Source organism: Eschscholzia californica, unplaced genomic scaffold, assembly GCF_041429995.1.
Source record: "Eschscholzia californica isolate CP2 unplaced genomic scaffold, dmEscCali1.0.p SCAF_1, whole genome shotgun sequence".
In the NCBI taxonomy this organism is placed as follows: domain Eukaryota; kingdom Viridiplantae; phylum Streptophyta; class Magnoliopsida; order Ranunculales; family Papaveraceae; genus Eschscholzia; species Eschscholzia californica.
The window spans coordinates 25,028,071-25,045,779 of NW_028238198.1; the positions used below are offsets into that span (position 1 = coordinate 25,028,071).

The following is a 17,709-nucleotide window of genomic DNA, read 5'->3' on the forward strand; positions in this document are numbered from 1 at the left end:
TTGTAAACCGCCTCTAGCCATTCCCACCTCCTTACTATTTTACTATAAATAACCATTACCCCATGCACTTGTAGAGACATCTTACCTCTTTCACTTTTACTTGTAATAGTAGATTCTCTCTCTCTCCCATACTCATATTAATTAAGTGAAAGTCCTTTAGAATTTATTTTGTTCTCCATCTTTGTCCATTATAATTTCAACACGTACCAGTTGTAAAGCTGACTTTGGTTGAATAGTCACATGTATACTACTAGGATTCAAATCTTAACGGTGTAAAGTATCATATCCCTCAACAGTACATAAACAATCTATATAAGAAGGGAGGAGGGTATCTTTCCCCCTCATCCCAAGGGTCAAGATTTGTCCTCACTAACTTATCTCTAATGGACAAGATTCATTCTCTCAAAATTTAGTGGCCCAGATTTATTTCTTAAACTGTTCAAGGGCTCCGATTACAAACAAAAATAAAGCAACATCTTTTGATAGATCATTTTTTTTAGTATACTTTTCCCCCCAAAATTTGGCCATTGGTAAGGGGAGCTGGAAATTGCTATTGGGGAGGTGTAATTTAAAATCAATTTTTTGTATTCCAGCTCCCCATACCAATTTGGTATTAGGCGCTACTTTTTAATTTGAAATTAAATAATGAAATATAGAAGGATTAGAAAAAACAATTACACAATTTAAAAATTTAAAAATTAAAAGTAATTTTTTTTCTTTCATTTCTTTCTTAAACCCTAAATATTTCAACAAGAATACCTCTTTTTTCTTTTCCATAATAAGTTATTAATTATCACTTTTTTCTTCTATTAAACTTACATTTATTATGTCTAAAGATATTTATGATGTTGCTTCTTTAATGGAGGAAGACGATCTTTTTCAATCGAACCAACAATCACCAATTCAATCAAACAGTGTTATTATAGATGAAGATCTTCCTCTCAAGATGTAAGGAATTCCCAAGACAAATATTTTCGGTTAAATTTTATTTCTCTTTCTTCTTTCAATTGCAAAATCTTTCCCAAAAAGAGATAAAATCTTTCGGTTCGTTTAGCAATTTCCCTGGGGAAATTTTAGTAACTTCCCCCAGGTTAGGGAAAAATGTACGAGTTTTACAAAAAAAATCGGTTTGGATTCAGAAGAGACAACAAGTGAAAGAAGAATAAAGCATTTTTATTTTCTTTTTGTTATTTCTGAGATTTTGACTATATTACACTTGAGTCCTTGATATTATGAGTTTACATTTAAAATATGTAACATAGAAGGTCTTTAAAATAACAATCCAAAAATCTTATCTCCCCTTACTAATCTTTACAGCTCCCTAACTATAATAGCTCCTCAACAACAATTTCCAGCTCCCCTTACCAATCGCCCGAAATTTCATCTCATCTCACTCCCGCCTCTCTACTTTCTCTCTCTCATGCAAGCCCCTCTTCTCTCATCTCATCTTCCTCTCCATCCACTCTCATCTCATCTTCCTTAATCCCCTCTCACCTTCCTAAACAAAGACTCATACATCCAACCATAACTGCAGTTCAACGGAAGACAAGGGTTTTCAATTTTGAGGTTTTCCATAACTGCTGGAGGTTTTCGATTTTGTGCAGATTCATCCAAATTTCTTTTTTTCACTCATGGACTGGTAGAGTTCTTTTCCAAAAAAGTCTAAAAGCAGTTGGTATTTAGTTTTTACTACAAAAGACTAGGGTGTTTGGACACTTAAGGTTTCATATTATAGATTTAACTCAAGTTGCAAACTAGGGTTCTTGAAAACTAGGGTTCTTAAAAACCAGGGTTTTTTTTGTTGAGGAAACTTTTCACAGAACCTATACCATATTTTATATTATAAAAACCATGAAACTTTAAGTATCTATCTATGGTATTTGGTTTACTAGACATGGTTCTTGAAAACTAGGGCTTTTTAGTTCTTCATTGTGCTCCTACCGGACAGGTTAGTACTTCTTATGTGCACCTTATATTCAGTTGCCCCTTAGGTTATCATCGAGAAGAGAATTTGAGATTTGTAAGTCTTATTCAAGTAAGCAATTTGATAATGGAGAAGAAAATTTGAGATTTGTAAGTCCTTTTCAATAGACGAAGAAATATTTGAGATTTATGATGTCTGAATTCGTTGTTATTCTGAGTTAATTCACTATTAGCTCAATTTTACACCGACAATAAGGTAGAGACGAATGAGATTGATCGTCGTTTAGGTTTACTTTTTAGTTTTCTTTGATAATCTATCATTTTTGTTAGATGAAAATCTTCAGTCTTTCTTTTGATTAGTCTTCTTTAATTTTGTGAATTAGATAAATTCATAAATTGCGTCCAAGTGAGTGATGATTGCTTAAATTGTGAAAGTTTGTGTTACCTTTGATTTTTCAGTGTTTTATATTGTAAATGTGATCATTGTAATTGATTTTATTTGGGTTTACAGTATAGGTGCAAATAGACTTAAGAATGTTTGTGTTGGCTTTCAAAATTGGTTTGAAAAACAAAACGCTTATGAGTATGTTTTTAGGCTGAGCCAGAGAACTGCGTATCGTTTCCAAACTTCCAGAAACAAGATTAATGATAATTAAAGGATGATCATATTTGGATATGTTTTCATTTGTTTTATTTTCATGTTTATATTTGCGAGCTATTAATACATCTTAGTTGTCACAATACAGTGCCAATACAAGTGGCTCCAGTAGTATAGGATGGCCCATCTTCAAATTATCTTTCAATCATTAAATTTTTTTCCTCTAAATGGTTAATGCACTTTTTGTTATAGGCAAATAAGGCTCGAATGTAACTGTGAGTAACATGTTCGAGAGTTCTCCTCCATACTATTGCAAATCTGAAACTGATTGTAAGTATACTTGGTGTCAACTTGATTTAGGGGGTCTTAACTTTGCATAGAGTGATGCCATGGAAATTTCTGGAAAAGCTAAAGTCTTCACATAAAACTTCTTCGGATTAATAATGTCCATCCTTCATTCAGTTGACGTCCTTCTTTATGTGCGATTCGAATAGAAAAGTCATAATATTAGGACATCTTTAGTTGAAGTTTGATTGGGACTTACATTACGCTTATTGTAGGGTTCGAATCGAAGAAGACGTTCATGACAGCAACGCCAACCCAACTTAATTGATTCACTGTCAACTTTTTATATTTTCACCAATACGCTTATGTACAAAAATTTAAATTTGCCTCGAGTTTGAGTTTCGAGCAACTTCTTAAGTTCATTATATAATTCATAATATTTTTTTGTTTAGTTCTTATCAAATAAATTCACATTCACTCAAAGTGAATCGAATTGGTTAATGCTCTTAGTGGAATAATTTTCTAAACAAAGTTCTTCAAATTCTTTTAATGGGTGATTCTAACGTTTTGTTCGAACAAATCTTGAGCTCAAAGTTTATTCAAACATACTCTAAGCTTACTAAATCTTGCATCTGTGATAGATTATTTTTTTCTTGATGAAAGAAAATAACATTAAACCACCAAATATACAAGATTTCTAGAGTAGTTTAGGAACAAGAGAAGGTACAACATTCCAAATTTCTCTTTTCCCGCTGCGTCTACCCCATTTCGCTTGGGCATCTGCCTGGATGTTGTTTACCCTCGGAGAATAGGTGAAGATGATGCCTTCGAACTTATCCTTGAGAGCTGTAACTTGTTACAAGATCTTCTGAGATTGCCAATGAAGTCCATTACTGTTGCCATTAATGAACTAGATTACTGCTAGATTGTCGCTCTCTATGTGTACATGATTTAATCCCAGTTGTATTGCCCATAACATACTAGAGTGAATAGCCAAGCTTTCACCTTCTTCCGCATTCTGACATCGAACTGCGTCAGCTGCTATGATAAAGTTTGCTTCTGCATCATGAATTATGCAACCAATACCTGCTGGTTCAGTGATTGTGGAAAAAGAAACGTCGACATTTAACTTTAGAAATGGTGTCGATGGAGGTCTCCTTTTTTTATTCTTTGGTTTTACCCTGCATTTGTTAGTGATAATAGACTCAATTTTGAGTGGGTTGGTAGAAGCATTGTTGATCCGAGAGATCATTTGTAAAGGGTTTTGTTTATTTGTTGAAAAGCAATTTTCGCACTTGGCTTTCCAAATAAACCATAGTATTTTTGCATATAAATTGATAGTCTCCTCATCAAGTTTTTTCCATTGTTTTATCCATAGCGTGACTGTAGTTAATTGATCCGTTCTGACCTGAAAGTGAAACCAGATTGGTTTCGCAAAAGTACAATGTAACATCACATAGTCAAGAGTTTCATATTCATTACAATTAATGCAGGCGAAAGAGTTGCCAATAAATTTTCCAATCTTGATTTTACTGGTAGACTGTTCGTACAACACTTCCATAAAAAATTTTATACGAGGAATCGTATTTATATTCCAAAGAAATAACCAATCATTTTGATCGTGCATTGGCTCTGCGCTTCCTGTCCTGAGAAAGTTATACATAGATTTAATCGAGAAGTTACCTGATTTAGTCAACGTCCAAATAGGTTTATCTTCTTGGTCTGCTTGTAAGTTTATGCTTTCTATTGATCTGCAAATATCATTATCAAAACATTTATTTATAACACTCATATCCCAGTTATTATTAGTAATTAGTTGCGCCACCCATTACAGATTCGAACCGCTCTGATTGATAATGGGAGGAGGATGATTGGGAATCCAGTAGTCGTGTCAAATATTAATATGATTACCTTTATTGATATTCTAGAAAACCAGACTCTCCATTTGCTTGTACTGCTTGCTAATAGATTTCCAGGGCCAAGAGTGATTAGCTTTAGGAAGGGATGGATTTCTAGATTTGGGGAAGTATTTACCTTTGAGCACTTGAACCCAGATAGCTTGAGGGTTATTTAAAAGACGCTAATTAATCTTGTTGAGGAAGGTTTGATTATCAAGGAGGGGGAGACGAAAGCCCAATCCGCCAAGTTTGCGAGGCTTGCAAATGGCTGACCAGTTTAGAGTGTGGAAGGTTTTGGATTTTCCCCACTAGAAAGTCCGTTGGAGGGACTCAATGCTGGTGCAAATGCCTTTAGGAATGGCAAAACACTGCATTTGGTATCGGGGAACGACCGCTGCGATAGTTGAGATCACTACCGAGCGACCAGCTTGGGAAAGAAGGTTAGTTTGCCATTTGGCGAGTTTAGTTTTGATTTGGGATAGAATTGGCTGAAAAGCCTGCTTTTTGCTCCGATTAATGAAAAGAATGGGCACGAGGTATTTATCTCCCGCGGAAGATTGATGAACCTTGAGTTCTTTAATAATCATCCGCTTGAATTTAGTGTGAGAGTGTTTGGAGAAGAAGATGTTGGATTTAGAGTAATTTATCATTTGCACTGACGCCGCGCTGAATTCCTTCAAAATTTGTTTGAGCTGGTGGATATTATCAAGAGAATTAAGCTCGAAGATAATGCAATCATCTGCAAAGAGAAGATGTTTGATAGTTAGTTTCGAGTTGGGGATGGGGAATCCAATAAAGGAAGTATCATTGTTATTTTTCTCTAATAACCGACTGAGGCCTTCCATGGCGATGGCGAACAAGAAAGGAGAGAGCGGGTCACCTTGTCTGATCCCTCGACTGACATCAAAAGTCAAACCGGGTCGACCATTGATAAGCACCTCCATAGAGCTGGTAGTAAGACAAGTGTTAATGAGTTTGATCCAATTCTGAGAGAAGACCATAAGTCTCATAATGTTATCTAAATAGCTCCACTCAATTCGATCAAAGGTCTTCGACATGTCAAGTTTAAGACCGAAATAGCTTTTGGGCCCTTTAATCTTTTTAAAAAGAATGAATGAGCTCTTGACTGATGATGATGTTGTCAATGATTTGCCTACCGGGCACATAAGCGGCCTGGAAAGGGGAAATAAGATCAAACAAAACCGGCTTGAGGCGATTTGCCATAATCTTAGTAATGATCTTATAAGTAGTGTTGAGCAGGCTGATCGGTCTATAGTCAGTGGGTGATTGGGGGGTTTTAGTTTTAGGGAGAAGACAGATGTGAGTGTGGTTAGAGTGGGCTGGGAGAGAAGCATAGCTAAAGAATTGGGAAACCATGAGAGTAATGTCCTCATGAACCGTATCCCAGTTAGCCTGATAGAAGAAAGGAGGGTAACCATCCGGGCCTGGAGCAGCCCCCGGTTTAAGGGAGAAAGTGGCTTTTCGTATTTCCTCCACAGAAGGAATCAAAATCAAATCCTCATTCTGAGTATTAGTAAGCTCGGGAGTGCATCACTCCATAAGGTTGGAGGACAGAGTAAATCCCGTAGTCGAAGAAATATTGATAAGATGGTTGGAAAAGATGGCAGAGATTTCCGTCTCGTCATCCGTCCAAGCATTATCATCCTTCTTAATTGAATGAATCTGATTCTTGCGGTTTCTAGTGGTAGCTTTAGCCTGAAAATATTGGGTATTTCTGTCTCCAAGATTGATATTCGCAATACGCGATTTCTCTTTCCACAAGCTTTCTTGTTGGAGCAGAAGAGTTTCGATTTGAGAGAACGTCTCCTTAAAAGCATTCAGATCTTTTATAGATTGAATCTTTTTGGTGAGTTCTTTGATGTTATTATCGAGATGACCGAAAACTTCTTTGTTCCATTTCGAAAGCTTAATGGCTAAGGAGTTGAGTTTAGCTTGAATGGGATAGGAAAGAGTAAGCCAGTTGGATTTGATGAATTGGGCACACTCGGGGCGAGGCATCCAGTTGCGAATAAATTTGAAAGGTTTACGACCCAAAGGCGAGCTGACTTTGGTGGTAAGAAGGATAGGGTTATGATCCGATCCCAGAGTAGAAAGGTGAGAAAGTTTAGACTGGGGATAGATAGTAAGCCACTTGTAGTTAACCAAAGCACTATCGAGCCTCTCCTGAATAAGATTGCCGCTAAATTGTTTGTCGGTCCAAGTATAAGGGTAACCAGAGAAACCAATGTCATGCAATCCCAGAACATTTATGGCTTGTTTGCAATGAAGCATAAATGGATTGTGGGCTTCTTTACCACCCTTCTTTTCAGAAGGGTCCAAGATGCAATTTAGGTCACCATTGACCAGCCACGGTTGATTGTTATCAGGGGTGAGATGGGCCAAAGTCTCCCACGACTTCATCTTGTTATTGTTATAAGGGCACCCATAAAAACCCGTAAGATATAAAGAACTACTGTTATCAACTTGAGTGCCCTTAACATGAATCATGTGGTGCTCCGCATAAAGAATGTCTATATTATACTTAGGGGACCGAAACAGAGCAAGCCCACCGGCTTTATTGATCGGATCTACAACATGTTTATCATAAATTTTATCAAGATTGAAAAGTTTGTCCAGGTTAGTGTTGATGCATTTAGTCTCCGAAAGGAAAATAAGGTCCGGGTTGTTATCTTTAATAAGACGCCTCAAATGCTTACGATTGACAAAATTGCCACAACCACGAACCTTTCAGGCCAGGACAACCAAGTCCATAGGAGGGTGCATAAGGCCGACAAAAAGGGCCCCCAAAGAGGCCAGAAAACAAAGCCACCATCCCACAGCCAACCACACCCACCAAAAAGGACGCCTCCTAAGAAAAGGTATAAAGGCAGCATCCCACACGAAAGCCAAACCCCAAAAGCTAATAGAAGGAACCCGCCTCAAAGGAAAGTAGAAATGTAGCCCTCTACTGGGAAAGACAGAGTCCACTCCCTCCTAGAACCCTTATAGAGGCACCCACCTAGGGAGAGGTCTAAAGCCAACCCCCAGCTGGGAAGGTAAAGCCACTCCTTCCAAAAAGAGAACCTACTGAGAAAAGAACTAAAGGCAGCCTACCACACTAAACCAAACCCTAAAAGCTAAAAGTTACCCGCCCCGACCAAAGTAAAAAAAACAGCCTTCTGCAGGGAAAGACAAAATCCTCTCCCTCCTAGGACTCTACAGAGGCACCCACCTATAAAAGAGTCTAAAGGCGGCCACCACAAAATAAACTTTCGCTAGAGCAGATGCTGCCACTTACGGTTTGTTCGAGTGATTAGGTTCCCTTACCCATCAGCTCAACTTACGGTTTGTTCGAGTGATTGCTGAATGGATTTATTAAAGAAATAAACTCCCGCAAAACTACTCACTAGGGTTTAGTGACTATCTTAGGGAAGTTTAAGAATGGTGGTAGAAGCAATAATGAAAAGTTTGTCACAGAAACTTCTCAGAAGATCGCAGGGTTGTGGTTGTGGAAGCGACAAACAAGATTTAGGAGAGTTTTTTCTTTAATTTGAAATGTTTATATGTTTGAACTTTTTTCCAAGGATTATATGTTTGAACTTATTACTTTAAAACTATTTTCAAATTGTAGCTTACATTTTGGATTTCAATTAGTGTTTATTTTGTTCTATTAAATTATTGTGAATTTGTAGATTTGTAAAATTGGATCGCGTATCATTTGAAAATACTGTTTGTGCCCTACGGGCACGGGTTACACGCTCCTATATATATAATATACAACATATGTATACCATACGGTGTATATACACACAAACACAATGAAAAATCTACTTTGACCTTTTTTTTTTCAGTTTTACCTCTATTTAAGTTTATTAATGGGTACATGTTATCTGTTTCGCATCTACAACATCCCAGGGATATCACTAATGGACATAGATATCATTTGGATATTGGACCTTCCTTGGTGATGGGAAAATGATTGTTGACGTTGAATCCTTGCCGCGGGAGAAAACGTAAGTTTGTAAGATATGATAGACTATTAGGGATCAATATAAATCATGACCTTCCCAAATCATTCATGTTTCCCATATACCAAATAGGGGACTTCACTAAGTCCATTCTTATGAAATCTCCAATCAGATTGTCGAGCCTCACGGCATAAAAATGCGTCACTACCTAAGGGTGCTGGATCCTCGTAACAGAGTACGTCCTGACTCCCACTTACGAGCAAATTTTTGTTGTTTGAACTTGCCATGGCTTGGATCATATGGAATAATTTGATTGAATAAAAAAAAGCTCTAAGGGTTAGGTACCCAAAGGGCATACCAAGAAACTAGAGAAAATTACATAGATATGAGTCAAATCCACTGGAGGAACCAAAATCTACTTGGGAGATTGCCCAGAGAACCGCAGAGAGGGATCAGGCGCCACTGCCATAGCTTACCTTCTTGAATGTGGTAGGTCTCGATTTTACTGTCCTCGCCCTAATGAACCGTTAACATGAGGTTTGCTTTTTCTCATTGTTTGAATCTAGCTCATCTCAATTCTCGCACTCAAATGAACATAAACATTATAAAGGGTCAGACGTCACTGAGTCGAATACTCTGAAATCTAAATGGAGTTGATCAACACCTCAAGTCAGATTTCAGGAAATAAAGAACACTATCAACAAAAAGACGCCTAGACCCCTCGCAAAAACATGCCCACTGCACATCCACCGAATAGAAAGAGGAAGAAGACATGAAAACAGAAATACAAAAGACAAACAACAAACCCAAAGCATTCTTATACAATGTCTAATATATAGATAACAGTAAAACAAGCATACATAGTTCAGGTAAGGAAAGCAAACAAGCAACTATACTACACTCCTGTCTGCTAAATCATCATCATAAATATCACATAAGAAAGATAACAACAAAAATAACTCACCCTAAAGTTCTTGCACCAATTGTTACTTACTCCATAGGTCAGCCGACACTCCCGATTCCTACTGCCTGCCTCTCTTCATCCCAGTGCAAGAGGGACATTTGTATTGTTTTATAGTCTCAGCTTTGGCCGGTGTTATCTTAACACATTTGCCATGGAACCATTTCTCACACATGTCACATCCAATCCAAAACTCGTCAGCGTTATAATTACCCCCACAACTTCCACAAAGGGTTTCGCTGTGTTCATCCTCATCCTCCCCATAAGCTTCATCGGCCAGCTTTGGAGTGCTCTTTACTACCTGTCCATCACTTGATCTCTGCCAAAAGCACGTACGATTTAAAATCAAAAGACTCATAAGAGTCGGACAGTATCACAGTAGTATAATGTTTTACCTTTGTGCTGAGTCTAGATTTGCTTCCACTATCTACACTTGGCTTTTCTTTTACAGGTTTCCTTTCTGCTACAACTTCATATACAGTAGGCAGATCATTGATCAGACTGAATAGCCTCTTCCTGTCAAACAAGGATACACAACTAGTGAGTAAGCACAACAGAAGACAGGCATGGTAAAAGAAAAATGTCAACTGCAAGAAAGCCTCAAAAGGATATATTCTAGTGAGTGCTAGATGAGTCAAGGGTGATGTGTTGGTTAACTCGCCTAACCGTTTTTTTTAAAACAACTTGAACGACGGCTTCCTAAAAACTCCACCTTTAATTCTTTAAGTATGCCAGTATCTACATGCTTAGTTTGTAAATGCAATAACTTTTTCAACAAATATGCTTGATATATGTACTATATTTATGCCTTCCTATTTAATAGACAGCTAGTAAGATGAAATTGCATACTTAAGTACACAAGGATTTTGTCCAAAACAAATGTCATGGAGGCTATAAACGTTTTATTCAAGGACTCAAACTTATTGAACTAATGTAACGATTTATAAGGGTTGTTACGTATCATTTGGCAAGTCCAGGTAAGGCAAGTCAGGCGGAGCTAATCACTTGCTTAAGTGCGAATTGATCATATAGGAATCACACTTTAAGTGCGAACAAACCAGACAAGGGAAACATATGCAAGGTTAGTCGATCCTTTCGCAAACGCAGCACAGGTCACAGTTAATTGGGCCCGTCTGAAATATTTGACAACGTAGCCTTGAACTTCAACAAGGCAAGAAAAACCTCGTATCATGAGTAATACTTTCTGTACGGTAACACACTGCAAATAGCCAGAGGCTGAGCAGAGCTTATGGTAGCAGGTAAATGTCCAGGACAAAAACAACTGTATAGCATGGATGAAGATTGTATCATTAATCCAAAATTAACGTATTAGACTCTAAAACCGTAACAGAATCTGCAATGTCCAACATTATCAATTCCTCTCATCTGGAGATTTAACCTTGCATTGAATGGCTTATCATTTTGATGTTCATCAAAATATTTCCAAATATAATCTTTAAGCAATATTTAATTATTATGAAATTTCAGAGTTGGAACAAATAAAAAAACCTTAAAATGTAATTTCACTCAATGACGGTTAACATCCATGGCAAGCCGCAAAATCTCTAAAAAGATGCCACCCACATTATGGTAATTCCCCGAACGACGTCACATGATTTCCTTTCTGCATCCTTTCTCTCTCTGACCACATTTCATTCCTCTACGTCCTCCCCGTATTCCCTTCTTTGTTCTCTTCATTATTGCTTTTCTCATCCCTTGATATTCTTTATGACTGACTTATTCTTCAAATGTCAAAATATTTTCTAAGCAATATGTACTGTGAAAATTTTGCATGTCATCTAATGCTTGCTTTTCTTGTTCTCTTCATTATTGCTTTAAGACTTCAGCATCAAATACTACCAAACCATTAAAATGTAATTTTCGCTCTATGTTTCTTACCGTCCAGCCGCCAAATCTCTACAAAAATGCCACCACATTTAAGGCAATTCTCCCACCGAGGTTACACGATTATATTTTCTTTACTTCACTTTCCTTTTTGGCCAGTTTCTTTCTCTGATTGATTTTCCTTCTATTACCACCTCACTTTCCTTTTTATCGTTCTCTTCATTACTTAATTATTGCTCATTCATTAAAGCTCTCTCCCGGATACTTATTATCTCGACTCTGAAACCATTTCCGTTTCTTACGTCAATCTTAACAGTGGAACAGAATCCAACCCTAGTTGCAGGAAAAGATACTTTCCGCTCGAATTCCTCTGCATGACAGCAGGCTCTGAGGCTTTTCGGAATTAATAAGAAGCATTTGCTAGTAATATAACAACACGTGGGTTTTTTCTCTTCTAAAGAACAAGTAATTGGTGGGAGGAGAAAGAGAAGGTGCAAGAAAAGCAGAAATAACAAACTTATTATCCTTCCACTGTACTGCTGATTTGCTCCAGCAGCAGCCAATCTGTCCACACCTCGCCTCTCGCTTTCCATCTTATCCTTTTCTCCATACATCAAACGAAAGAAAAAAAAATGTGTCCGGTCCAACTTAAAATCTCAGTGTGTAACAATCTCCAGATCAGGATAGAGAGTTAAAGCTAAAAGAGATGATCCTATCTAGAAAGACAGACTCTTTTGCATCAACGCGACAACACTGCATGAACAAATCAGCCCTAAAAGCTGACTGTACAAGCAAAGTAAAGAAACAAGCAACCATAGTATTGAACACAATCATGCAATATCATACAACTAACAAAGGAAAGTAAAATGGGACAGAAGGGGTCAAACCTCTCATTCCGATTAAAGCGGGCACCAAGATAGAAAGCCACCGAGAGCAACCAAGAATCGCTATGAACAGCTACGAGCGAAAGCCAGTCCCTACGATTCATCCCATCTCTTGCAAAGTTAATACCCAAGGCTGGCTCAGGAAGCTCAGGCGGAACTTCTTCAGCTGGAAGATTAACTTCCCAATTCTCATCCGGATGTCCATAAAGACACAAATTTTCCTTCTCTGAATAGCAAACATTAATCAACATTCCATAATACAAAACTCAATCAAAGATTCTGTAGAAAAAAAAAACCCTAACTAACAAGATCAAAAATTTATATATACCAAATGAAACAGCTAGGCATAGTTAAGAAAACCTAGCAAGCAACATGAAAGGAAAGTGCTAAAAAAGGGAGAATATTAACCCTAACAAAAAGATAATTTACCTGGATCGCAAAGGGCGTAGAACTCCTCAACATCTAAAAGAGGAAAAAACACAATTAGTTAGAGAGAGATCGAAGAAAAAAAAAAGGGGAAGTAAAGAAACAAAATTAGGGTTAAAAAAGTTACCTTGGGTTAAAGCTTTAACAATACCAGTACGACGACCACTATAATCCTTAAAGATCTCTTCAACAGTACGAGGACTGGAAGAAATAGGAGCCATTTCCATGGCGGAAGAAGATAAAAAAGGGGGAAAAAGAAAAAAGAAAGTGGACTTGATGAAGTATACTACCTAGTAAAGACAGAGATCTATCTTTTCGGAAGAGAAGAAGATGAGAAATTTGTTAATTTTGTAGGGATAAAGAGAAATGAACATCATCTGTCTGGGGGGTCAAGAAGAAAATACGAGACTAGAAGAAGAAGAAGAAGTTCCAATCCTTGAGCCCATTTTTACGCTAACCCTTTTCTTTCTTCTATACTTTTGCTGCCCCTCCTAGATCGATAGAACCGATTATTTCTAGAGAGAGAGAGAGAGATAGGTAGTTTCTAATATGCGCCGTGTGTTATAATTAAGTACTACTACTAGTTAGATAATTAAATGATCTCTTTATAATTCAATCTAGACCCTTAATTTGAGTTATTTTAAAAATAAACGGTTATGATTTATTGTATAAAACGTATCATGAAGAGGTAAAGAGCCCCTTTTCTGTTTTTTTAATGTTCCACGTGGCACCAAAATATGTACTAGTATGAATCAAATTGCATTTTTTAACAAGCCTAACCTAGTTAAGTTGACTTCAATTTTGACCCTTTATTTGACCATATTCTGCATTTTCATAGAGGTTAAATTCAAACGAGAGAGAAGTTTTCATAACCTAACACTTGGGTCATCACCTAACACTAGGGTTATCTTATTAACTCTGTTAAGAAATTTTTTTATCAAAAATTAAAAATGTTTTTAGGAGAGTAATATCGAAAATTTACGACAATTTAACAAACTAGTAGAGGAATAGATCAATGTGGGATTATTTTCTTTTAGTTGGTTTTCCTTCAATATATTTTATCTATGTACTGGATCATTATATCTTCGATCAACCCAAGCAGGTGAGGAGCCATATGTAGACTAGTCTAGGCCAATTTGATAATATGTAGAAAAGGATGGAAATCTAATTAGGAATTGGGTTTGGTCTAGTTAGGTTTCTCTTTAGAGCAAGTCCAATCCCAACCTGTCTTAGGCCGAAAAAACCACTTTTTCACCTAAAATTATTGGCCTCAGCTCAGCCTCTAAAATTCAGCTCCAACCCCAGTCTCTCTTGAGGCCGAAAATTTGAATTTGGAATTTCCCAATTTACTAATAAAATTCAATTAAAAAAACATCGATTACAACTAATAATTGATTAAAAATTTAAAACTACTTAAATACGACTAAACAACACTAGAAAAATTAATTAAAAATAACTAGAAGGGGTTTCTTGGGTCTCGTGGTGCACCGTTGAACCAAGCCTCTCGCGCCGCTAAAAGCATTTGTTGAGCATGTTCGTCGAGAGACCTAATATCAATCTTCATTAAGTCCATCGCATATTGTCGGTTCGCCACCTCCGTTTGCACCCGTAGTAAATCTTGTTGCACCTTTAGGGTCTCTTGTTGAACCCGTACTGCTTCACTCAAAGTTACTGATCTTTGTTGGGAATCTTCGTCTCTTTTTTCCCAATATCCCTCACTGGGAGTTTTTGAAGCGGTAGAATGTGTGGATGGTTCGCCAACTCTTGCATTTGCTTTGGCTTGTTTACGGCCAATTGGTCTTTCTTCCGATGGATTGGTATTAGAATCTCTTTTACCGGATGTTGACTCTCCTGACATGTCTGCCATCCATTTGTGTGTCATCAAAATTTTGTAAACATGTAGGAACCTAAACCCTTTACCTTGATGATTTTTTTTATACATTTCGATAGCTCTTTGTAACTAAAATAAACAAAATATATATATAAGTATATATTATGAATGAAGTGAAAAGATAGAAAAAAGAAATTAAAAAGTTAGAAACAATTACCCGGTCATAATCGTTTTCTCCGCTTTTTGGAACTTTATTTATTATCCTCAAAGTCGATATAAAACTTTGACATTCCGAGCTTATCTCACTGAAACGAGATTTACAACTTCTAAGTGTGCGTTGAAACTTTGCACTCGCATTATATTCATCCGATATTTTTTGCCAAAATACTTTGTATTTTTGGCTATTTCCGACAACCGCATCAAATGTTATTTTCAAATAACAATTAGTAAGTAAAATATCTTTATCCGGCTTATACGGTTCCCGTTTAGTTATCTTTGTCGAAGACGTCCCTCCTTGCACACAAGAATCCTCACATACTTCATAATCATCAACTCCTAGCTAATTGAGCCGACGGGTAAGTAGAATTAGGGGACAACATTTCCATATAACTTTGGTTATCGAATTCGTTGATGTCTAATGGATCCATGGGTGAACAAATGAAAAGATCAAAAAAAAATTGAAAGAAAGAGAGATAGAAATGGAGAGGAAGTTGCAAGAGATGGAGAGAAAGAAAGTGATGAAGAGGGTGAGAGATGAAAATGGATCCAACCCCTATTTATAGGGGTTGGATCCATTTCTAGCCGTTGGAGCAAACCCAACGGCTAGGGGGGCATCCCCAAGTGACCGTTGGGGCCCCAACGGTCACTTGGGGCCTCGATTCAGTCGCCCCTAACATTAGGGGCGACTGAATGGCCGACCCCAGCCTCCGCTCCAAGCGGCTGGGCTTGGAGCGGGGGGCTGAGGCCATAAATTTGAATTTATGGCCTCAGCCCGGCTGGGGTTAGACATGCTCTTAGTTTGGGCTTGAGAGGTCCCTAGTCCGAACCTTTCATCCCTCATAAACCACAACTCTATTTCACTTTTGAGACTATATATAAAAAAATGCTACAATTCAACGCACAACCACAATTGTTGTTGAGTTGGTCATAAGGTTAACTAACTACACATGAGTTGATAGTTCAAATCACATTCTTGACTTGCTATTTTTCGGGTGTTTTCTTTTCGTTCCAATCAAGACTATCAATACACACCCAAAAGTAACTACAAACCCTAGAAACACTAGTTGTTTCATTTCGGGTTTTCTCAACTTAGCCAAAAGAATTACTAATAATGATTATGATTTTGTATATTCCAAACAAGTATCTCAATGCACTCAAGATAACTATAAACCCTAAGAAAATAACCCTTTTCGAACAAACACTAGCTACCTCCATGAATCACACTTTCATTTATTAAAACTTTGATTACGACAACTAAAACTTCTCAATTTCTAAGATAAATCATAATTAAAATAGAAACGATAAAAGAGCAAAACGCTTAATTGAGAAGAGGTTACATGGTAATATTGGGAAAAGAAATTAGATCTAAGTGGTTTTGGGGCCAAATATGACTGTTTGACAAATATTGGGCAAATTTTCTAGTCCCACACAAGCTAAGGCAATATAATTAATCCAAGGGAAAAGAACTCTTACATTTTACAAACCAGCTTATTTAATTTCGGCTTTTTGTTCATATTTTAACCTTTGTCATGTAAAAATTTCCAATCACCTTGAAATACATTTGTTGTGACAAGTTCCCATTTTTTTTTGCATGACCTAAAGCTTATAATTACGAGTGTTCTCTTCTTGGAGTACCAGTAAAACTTTAGATCAATGGATTTTATGAAATTTTTGCATTACCTAATTTTATTAGTATTATTTTAGATTTGCATATCCAACAAGGTTGAAATGTTGGAAGAAACTTAGTTGCCACATTTACCTTATAAAAAATCTAAAAATACCTGTATTCCTATCATACTGGAGGGTGGTCTTAGGTGCTTTGGATAGGAGTATTAAAGTATGAAATAGTTTAGATAATAATAGAAAGTAAGAACTTAAAAATGACATGTAAGGTCCATTGGTACTTCATGGACCAACATTATAAATTTTATCTTTCTTAATTTTGTGATTTTTCATCTTCTCACTTTTCCACACAAAAATGAGAATGCAATTAGTCTAGAAAATATAGTAGAAGAACCTGGAAGAGGGGATACTAAGCCAATTGACAGAATTGAAACAATGAGTGCTCCCCCTATCTCGCATGATCGGGCAACATAATGAGATAAAAACAAGAAAGAAAGAAAAATAGAAGTGAACAACCGTACAAGTATTTTTTGTGCATTGCATATAGCTCTAGAATGGAATTTACTTCTTTCCATTCATGGAAGAAATAGAAAACATAAAGCCCTCAACATGATACCACATTCCCTTGTATTCTTTGCTTCAATTTTTCCTATTGCATTATTTTTCAGCTCTATTTGCCGTTCCATGATGTGACATATTTACTACGCTTGGTATTTGTTCTATCCAATTATTTTCAATTTATTTCTCTATTTGTTTTTAGACTGCGATTTTGGGTATCTAAAAAAATTTCCGGAGAATAAAGACTTTGATCCCCTCTCTTTATTTTGAGTCCAAAAATTGACTTGTTTATGTCTTTGTCCCCCTCTCTTCATCTCATTTTCTCCTTTTTTCCTTTCCTCTCTCCTGGTCATTCTCTCTTTCTCTATCTCGTTTTCTCTCTCCTGTTCTCTCTCATATTTTAGTTATAACCCAAAATTATTTAGTATTTAAAAATAACTCTCTTGATTGTGGTTTAGATCATATTGGTCTCCAAACCCCACTACCACAATCCCCAGGGCCAGGCCCATGTGCAGGCCAGTTTGAGCCATGGCACAGGTGGAAATGTGGAGATTAATAAGAAAGGATAAATCTAATTAGGAAATGTGTTTGACCTAGTTGGTTTTCTCTTTAGTTTGGGCATGAGAGGTTAATGTTCGAAATTTTCATCCAGACATAAACATAACGCTTTTACTTTTTAAACCGGACTTC

The 17,709-nt window shown here is 36.9% G+C and overlaps 2 protein-coding genes across 2 annotated transcripts; both read right to left on the minus strand.

Moving 5' to 3' along the window:
• Nucleotides 1-6,255: 6,255 nt before the first annotated feature.
• Nucleotides 6,256-7,537, minus strand: LOC147565414 (uncharacterized). Its single transcript, XM_086651703.1, has 2 exons — nt 7,450-7,537; nt 6,256-7,292 (listed from the first exon to the last, which is right to left on the minus strand). Exons 1-2 carry the CDS (start codon nt 7,535-7,537, stop codon nt 6,256-6,258), a joined length of 1,125 nt encoding a protein of 374 aa, XP_086507829.1.
• A 1,931-nt stretch (nt 7,538-9,468) lies between these two features.
• LOC147565415 (PHD finger protein ALFIN-LIKE 2-like) lies at nt 9,469-13,232 on the minus strand. The gene is made up of 5 exons (XM_086651901.1): nt 12,916-13,232; nt 12,792-12,824; nt 12,366-12,588; nt 10,029-10,149; nt 9,469-9,952 (listed from the first exon to the last, which is right to left on the minus strand). Exons 1-5 carry the CDS (start codon nt 13,013-13,015, stop codon nt 9,695-9,697), a joined length of 735 nt encoding a protein of 244 aa, XP_086508027.1. The 5' UTR covers nt 13,016-13,232; the 3' UTR covers nt 9,469-9,694.
• Between the last annotated feature and the right edge of the window lie 4,477 nt (nt 13,233-17,709).